Source organism: Aspergillus fumigatus, chromosome 5 (assembly GCF_000002655.1).
Source record: "Aspergillus fumigatus Af293 chromosome 5, whole genome shotgun sequence".
Taxonomy (NCBI): Eukaryota; Fungi; Ascomycota; class Eurotiomycetes; order Eurotiales; family Aspergillaceae; genus Aspergillus; species Aspergillus fumigatus.
The window spans coordinates 2228256-2236602 of NC_007198.1; the positions used below are offsets into that span (position 1 = coordinate 2228256).

At 50.1% G+C, this 8347-nt stretch overlaps 2 protein-coding genes across 2 annotated transcripts; one reads left to right on the forward strand and one right to left on the reverse strand.

The window, feature by feature from the left end:
* Positions 1–3279: 3279 nt before the first annotated feature.
* On the forward strand, positions 3280–6159 carry AFUA_5G08750 (uncharacterized protein; the record flags this gene model as incomplete). The annotated part of the gene is made up of 2 exons (XM_077804804.1): positions 3280–5901; positions 5960–6159. Exons 1-2 carry the CDS (start codon positions 4077–4079, stop codon positions 6157–6159), a joined length of 2025 nt encoding a protein of 674 aa, XP_077660940.1. The 5' UTR covers positions 3280–4076.
* Positions 6160–6533: 374 nt separating this feature from the next.
* Positions 6534–7645, reverse strand: AFUA_5G08760 (uncharacterized protein; the record flags this gene model as incomplete). Its single annotated transcript, XM_748668.1, has 2 exons — positions 6534–6695; positions 7340–7645. The coding sequence occupies 2 exons, from the start codon at positions 7643–7645 to the stop codon at positions 6534–6536; spliced, it is 468 nt and encodes a 155-aa protein (XP_753761.1).
* Between the last annotated feature and the right edge of the window lie 702 nt (positions 7646–8347).

Here is an 8347-nt window from a genome sequence, read left to right on the forward strand (position 1 = left end):
CTTTTGGCTCAAATTCCTGGATATACTGCCGTAAGAGTGGATCGTGGCACACTATTGAGTATCAATCTTTTTATAAATCATAACATTGGCCAAATGGCAAACTAAACAAGGGGATATATCCCTGACGTCAAAGAGGAGAAAATGTAAACAAGGCGCAAAGGGCGACAACGCCGCTGAACATAGATCTAGAAGTAGTCTACCATCAAAGATAATCACTGCATGAAGGAGCAAAAGCAAACAACGCAGCTAGTGATACAGTCGAGCAGGCGCAAAACAGCTAGACAGAAATCATCTCAATACACTCGCAGAGACAAAACTCTGATCATAAGTCAACATGCCAATAAGCCAAGTGGGCTCAATAGAACCGGCAGCTGGAGCACAGAATATGGCCGCAGAGGGTGCACCGGCCCGAGCTGAGGTCGGGATTATTGTCTCCACCACATGCGCAGCAGATCCACCAGCCTGTCATAGGAGGTCGGGCAAACTGGTGCGGTGTGAGTAATCTCAGCTTATGTGCATACTGCAATCTGGGCTGGATTTGTGGTATCAGGCTAGCGGCGTGATTGTAGCTGCGTCGATGTGGGATTCGCGACGACGGCCCTGGGGTTCGCTGGGCAGGATGTAGAGGAGTTGTGTAGGCTGTATATTCTGGGCGCTGGGTGGGGGAGGGGAGAGTAGCAGTAAGGAGGGAAGAACGAAGTGGAGCAGACATTTTCAACTAGCTTGACCTTGGAGTGATGTATGTACACGAGCTAGATTGTTGATAAGGTTGCAGTGAGGTTGGGTCTTGCAAAGGAGGATGCGCTACTTTCGACAGATTCGACCGCGCTCACGATGAAGAACAGAAACGAACAGTAAAAGGGATGAGCTCTACCTACTATGACTCAATTATATATCCTCCCCGCGCAGCGCCGAAGGCTCGTCCATGAAGCCCATCTTCATTGCCTTGAGGGACAACACCCGGGCCGAAAGCAATGCGCCACAAGTCCTTCCATCGGTGAAGCGATCCGCAAAGCAGGGCACGGAAGAGAATGAAGCAGCTTCTAATGTGTCACCAGCTCCAGCTTGAGCCTGGGGCTAGGCAATTCACGCCCGATGAGTGTGAAAGCGACTACGGTCTGACAATTCCGATATTTCTGTTCTGTCGCAACTTGTTCGTCGAGGAGCTGGGACGCAGTAGCCATTGCACTAGTCACATTGAATACGCTCCAAGGAGGGTGGTGGCTTGAGTAAGGTCACAGCTTGGATAAGGGCAAATCAGGCACCAAGGGGCGGTGCACTCGACGTATAATATCGATTGCATCTTGAAGAAGCTCATACAGAGCTGCACGATTGTGCCCTGTTACCGGCTGCCTTGAGAGGGCATTGTGGCTAAGCAAGGGCTCACGTTGGAGATCATGATCGATTATATGGATCTCCAAACTGTTCGACGAAGGCAGGAGAAGCTGCTTCGAGTTGTCCTACCGTCCTGTACGGTAATGGCTGGAATCTTCGAACATACCCTCAGGGTTCTGACGTACCAGGTCAAGCGTGACTCTTGAAGCGCGCAAGGGGCATGAATAGTCACTTACCAGTGACAGTCCTCGGTAAGATGTGGGAGAAAGACACCCGAGGTAACAGAAAGGGGGGACCGGTGGTTTCGCGGCACGCGGAAGAACATCCGGAGCTGTAGGATCTTTTTGCCAGTGCCTTTATATTGTGGTCACAGCTTCTCCAAGATGTTTTCACTCTCCTAGTCTCATATGGTCCAGTACAATGCCAGTAAATCTCATGATTGAGGAGGATCACAGCCGCAACAAAACACCGACTCGTTTGACCATTCCTGGCGAAACCTTCAGAAAACCGTGAAACCGGGTCGGTCCGCAGTCCTTGAGACGGTCATTATAGTGATAGTGAAGAGCAGAAAAATGCCTCATCCTTGCACCTCTTACTGGCCAATGAGGAGTTGGAAAGACTGGCCAAGTCGATAAAGCGGACAATGGGGATTTTCACCTGGATTAGGGACATCCACGATTAGGTGAGTTACGGCCGTAGTCCATGATTGATCATCTGTTTCAAGGGGTCTGGTGATCCGAATAGTATCCATCTACCCGTCGATGGGAAATATGGCAGTGACGGGGAAAATGAAGCTGCTAGCTCTGAAGCGTTCTGATTGATTGATGAAGGGCACCGGTAATGGGGCAAAGCCGCAGAAGCGCCCAGTTACCCCGGGCCTTGGCTCTGGATCCATCCGGTGGACCGTAGAAGTCTCGTCGAAACCAAAAACTATAGTAGCTTGACTGCCTTGGTTGTGTTTTGCAAGGAATGTTCTCCACTTTTTGGTGGCCTCTGTTGCGATTGTAGCCAATGTAGTGTGAAGTCGTTGGGTTTATGGTTTTCTGGAAGGAAGGACGGACGGGAGAAAGTGTGAAACCGTCGGTTCCGATGAGGTCATCATCGTGCGCCCATTCGAAGGATCGCAGGTGGATACAGTAACTAGTGCTTTAGAACACACTTACTGGGTGATTCGCCAGGGCAATTGGGCGGGAACTTGCCTTCTCTTGACAGCGTGAACTCCAGAAGGTTGCATTCAGAAACTCTCACCGGGACACATTTCCAACCTCAGAAAGGTAACCCTCGAACCTACCCCTCGTAGAGGTAGTGGTTTGAAATAGTCCATGGAGCACTCCATAGAATCAAGCAGTAATGAAGCTTGCGCGTATCACGAGTGGAGGACAGTGGAGCATCAGAGACTCCTTCACAGGTTGAATGAAATTACAGTGACAAAGAGGAAGAATCCTATGACGAAAGTTTTCAAGTAGTATCATCGATGATTTGAGTGGTCGAGAGGAAGAAATTGTGTTGCGAAATGCCTAAGGTAGTTGTAGATAGATAGTAGACGATTGAACTAGGTACCTGAAGTATCCATGTATCTGCATGCCACATGATCCATGGAAGATCTCTAGCGGGAGAACATCCATGGTTGCATAACAGCACTATTTTCTATCATAATATATGAAAACAGTTGGGCATAAGGCTACTTAATTACTCGACATCGGAATAGATACCTAACATCATCCACATCCACAACTGCTTCCTCTTATTGGATCAAGCTGAGGAGCAGCACCTCAGGCAGTGAAGATATCCCCACCTTTTCCGCCACATCCTTGCAAAGAAGAATTAATAATTCATCCTTCATAACAGTAGATACTATTTGATAGATACTACGGATTACCTGGATGGACAACACCAGATGAATTGTTACGGGGATAGACTACGGACTACGGAGTACGGAATAGTGCTAAAGGCACTGCTGACTATGACATAATGGAGATACTGAGTGTTGAAACAGTAATTGTTTACGCTGCTCCATACAGACGATATTGTATCAGGTTATTGCTATCGACTCTCTTCATCTTCATACATGGAGGGGTACTTTCGATGCTATCCACAGTTCTCGGGTTTCCCCTCCATTCGCTTCACCTTTACAGCCTTTCAATCTGCACATACAAATAGACAGCTACATTCCTCCTTCAGGCGAGAATCTCCCTTGCATATACTTTCCACAGTGCATAGTACCTATTGCATGCGTGCTAAGTGCTTGCTCAACGATTCCCCGAATCCCCACACGGCCTGTTTAGCCTCGAGTCTAACAGTCTAGCTACCTTTCTTTGACCTTTTTACGTGACCCATTCCTATTTTTTGCTTTTTGCCCCTCCGCCGCCGCCTCCATCATCATCATCATCATCGTTGTCGTCGTCGTCCGTTGTCGCCATCATCGTCACCAGCTCCATTCTATCGTCTTCAGGTCCCGGCCTTTGGTGCCCGAGACATTTTTCATTTCGATTAGAACATTGTCGAACCAGCTTCGCTGGCCTTCTTCCTGTCTTATTCTCTACCTTTTCTGTATCCACTTGCCTACACAATCGAGCTCCTCAGCCTTTTTTCCCCCCTCACTACTCCCGGTCGCAACCATTACCAACGAATATTTGCTGTATGCTCTTCTTTCATTTCATTACCAATCATCAGCGGCAAATCAGCGGCTTCTTTGATTTGTGACAACCGAATCGAAAAGATAAACACCCCTTTTTAGTGTCATGAACTCTTCAGTGCACTACCGGCCCTTGTCTCCGAGCGGCCAACGCATGGCTGATCCCATGCGTGCCTCGACCGGAACAGTGCCTCTCAGCTCCTCATACGGTCACTTCGACTCCTTCATCGGTCGTCCAGGATACCCAACCTACCCTTCCGATCTCCCATTAGTGACCCCCTTCAGCACTCCATACAACACCCGTGTATCGCACGAACCGAGACTTGAAGTTCAACCGATCTCCTCCACAACATACCGGGACCCTGGTCACTCCACCAAGCTGAGGACTGAGTATGCCATCCGGTCGAGACCGCGGAGCAGTACCACTTCCGCTGCCGAGATGCACCATGCTCCTGTCCGGCTCGATGTTCCATCATCCGGGAAAAGACATTCCCCTGTGATCACATCAAGCTATCGCCGATCTCCGAGTCCTCTGCCAAACCATGAACGGTATATTGTTCCTGCAGTCTCGTCACATCACACTCGGCGTCACAGCCGGCAGTATTCTACAGATTACGCGAGTGATACTGGCCGACTCGAGCCGCATGCCCGAACAACAAGATCTCGGATGGGTCATGGAGCTTACCGTGTTCACGACCACGGTTACCGATCGCGCTATCCAGCTTCTAGAGGCCTCCGCAAGGGAGAAGACATTGATGATTACGATGCTTACTCTTACACCAACCCTCGAGAGCAGTTCGAAAAGGATTCCGTCGCCAGGCTGAAGTACGATTGGGGTGCGTACCGCAGGGAAAGGCCTTTGAGCATGACAGGGATCGAGAACTATCAGCTGCTCCCAAAGAAAGAGGCGCGAGCCTTGGGGCCGCCTCCCTCGCAGAGAGGCTTCGACAAGCTGGATCGCGATACGAGGTCCCGATCGTCAGTTCATGGGTCTGTCGGGAGCGACGTCGACCCGGCGGAATCCCGGAGGATGTCATGGCAGCGAAGACCAGTATCCTTGCACCAGGACTATGACGATGGTTACTCTTCCTACAGGAGTGATCATGAAGGCCGTCGCCATCACCGCAGCCGGCGCCATGATGACGATTCGGCTAGCCGGCAGTCTTACGATGACAGACCCCCTAGGAGGTTGACCAATGCTACAGACCCTACGGCACCATTAACAGGAACGGGGCTGGGAACCGCGGTTCTGGCGACCGGTTATTCTGATGACTTTGATCACGCTCTTACCCCTCAAACTGACCGACATCACTCTCGTGATTATGATGATCATGAACAGGGACACCACAGGCGCCGCCGTCGGTCGCGTAGATCATCAAGACGGAGAACTGAGAGTGATTCTGATGGATACACATCAGACGAAGATCTTAAGAACTACCACCGCGAACCTTCAGCTCGGCGGCAACCCGGTGGTTCCGACTCATCTTCTGGTGGACGCAAAGACCCGGGATCGCAGTATTTGACGGTCGAGAAGGCACATAGGCGCAGGAGCTCACGCTCGCGGCGTCATGGGGAGAATGGCTCCCTAAGAAATGAGACGAGTGGACGCGAATCGGCCAGCAGCCAGGAGGATTTGAAGAAAAGCAAAGATCCGGACGCTCCTCCAAAGGGGATTCTGAAGCCACCTCGAGACAAATTTCCCGAGGAGCCTAACCCTGTCAGGGAGGGAGTGGCACCACTGAAAGATGCCCATAAAAAGGGAATCCCTCCTGGAGCGCGATGGACCAAGATCGATCGGCGATTGGTAAATCCAGCCGCTCTTGAAGCTGGAAACGAGCGTTACGAAGAAAGACCTGATTATGTCATTGTCCTGCGTGTGTTGACCAAGGAGGAGATCCAGAGGTACGCCGCCAGGACGCAGGAGATCCGAGGTATGTGCTGCTCATCGACATGGTATTGAGGCAAATCGAACTAATTGCGAGTCAATAGATGCCCGTTACCAAGAATACCTGAAGGAACGGCGTAGACGCAGAGAAGAGGATCGTCGCCAGGGCCGCAGGACCGACAGCTTATCCAGTGACGATGAGGATGATGACGATGAGCCACGACGTGCTATTGAGGGATCAACCGAGTCAAAGTCTGACCCTAAATCGTCGAGTCAACCAGTGGTAGATGCCGGTAAAGCATAGGCTCTGTTCTTATGGCTTTCTGATCCTGCTGAAAATCCCGGTGTGCTGTTGTCAAGATATGAAGGTTTGTTTCCATGGAGCGACGCCATTTGTGAGACTCTTGCGTTGTGGAGGAATTATTTGTTCTTGACATTTGTCTGAATGCATGAAGCCCACGCAAGAACAGAATGTATCTTGTGAGAAATAGATTTTTCAATGTGTCTCTCTGCCCTGCCTTAAACCTGACCAATACTAGCCCACCAAAAGCAAACATTACCTCGCGCCTGACCGAGCTACGCTTGCCTGAAGGATATCTAGGTCCTCATGACTCCTTCCGCAAACCGGCCATTTCGGAATCAATACAGAATAGCTCACGAGAACCAGCTCAAGGATGGTTACATCATGCAACTGGACAGCTTTACTGACTGGTCTATCCGAGGGCAGTGAGCCTGAGCCCAGTACTCGGTCAATTCGTTTTCGGCCTTGTGGAACATTGGCCGGGCAATTCTGTCTGTGGAGTAGTACAAAGAAGACTCCGTGCTCTCCCTCTTGATAGTCTTTAATGACGGAATTCGACGAGCGTAGACATAATAAATAGATAATTCCTAAAACGTCAAAGAAACCGGGCATGTCACATGGTATTTCTCTTATGGTCCTTCACTACTGCGCATGCAGGAGCGAGATTGCTTGTTTACCTAGTTTGGCGAGGGAGGGGGGATGATTAGGGGGAAGCAGAAGTCCAGTCTCACTCTAAGTCGTGGAAAACAAACAGTGAGGCAATTCTTTTCCCTCCATTTGCCTGAAAAGGGTAGCCGAGGACAGAATGGCGAGTCTGCATATGTCAGTACTCCGTAGTTAGCCCATAGCAGGTATTCGTCCTTCCTACGGAGTAGTAATGGAATATGAATGGTGGAGGAGAGGGGGTGTTCTGGGACGGGAGTCTGGACTGCGCCACATAGAAAGGAAAATACTACATTGGTGTAGGGAGTATCGCCTACAAGAGAGGATCGAGAGTGACTGGTCTAGATAAGGTGCGCGTGCGGACGGTTTCTTGAGACTTGCTTTGAATCTTGACAGGTGAGACAATGCATGATCGAGGACCTATTGATTACTTTCTTGTCTTCGATGATCATTTGGAGTGGCTGCATCCGCAGTTGGAAATATTGGTGCGGGACGTGCCGTTCTTACTGCATTGACTTACTACGGCAGAGTTGCTCTTTGGGGCAGGGGCAACCATCAATCCGATTATGAAGTGCTGACCGAATGAAACGAAGGTACCGACGGCCGACAGAGTAACCTGACCAGTTGCCGCAACTGTCAAGATGAGAGGGAGCTTGTGGGGAGGATCACCGGGGCCAAATAGAGTCAAGACCGATCCTTGTATAATACCTGCGTCAATGCAGTTGTTAGGCGTGATGTGCGATCTATCAAGCCAGGTTTGGATCACGGACTCCGGAGATGGCCATGGTCTGATGGGTGCCAATGTACAAAGATCGTTTTCATCCATGTATGTAACAATTGATAAGCAAGGCTGATTCGTTTGTCGTTGCTGCCATCGTGGTGGCGTCGACCTTCCCTGACAGGGAGTGGTACGTGTCACTTTGGGGTAGCATCCTGGTCTGTGGCTGCTAGTTTACTCTGTAGATACCAGCACAAATTGAGGACGGGAGTGGAGGTCGATCACCGAGATAGACAGGCTAAGAGCTAGTGAGCGATTTTCGGTTCTGTACGGAGTATGGCTGTTTTGATCGCGAAGACTCACGTCCTCAATACCTATGATCATGGGTGCTTTGCTCGGGAGTCTAAAGTACGGGAGCACCATGTACCCACCTAGGTACAAATTGATACCAAGCCGCTAAATATTCAGATGACGACAGGCCTCAAAGAAGATCCCCCAATGAAATGTCAGGAGCCAAACTCGAGTGGAGCGAAGGGTGTTGAGTGCGACTATTACTGATGGATTTACTGCCCAATCTCGACCTTCACTAGACTGAGGCCAGCTGTCATGATAATTGCATTGTGTGTGTGCGCATCCAGTAGACTTGAAAGAAGTTGTCCGTTGGTAGCGACAATAGAGTCGACTCTATGGCGATATGTCTCAGAAAAGTCGTTCCTGAAAGTCAATGGAACAGGGATCATCCCCTTCAACACGCTACGTGGTCAACTTTAATGGACCATGACACAACACCCATTCAGCATGATCCATTCA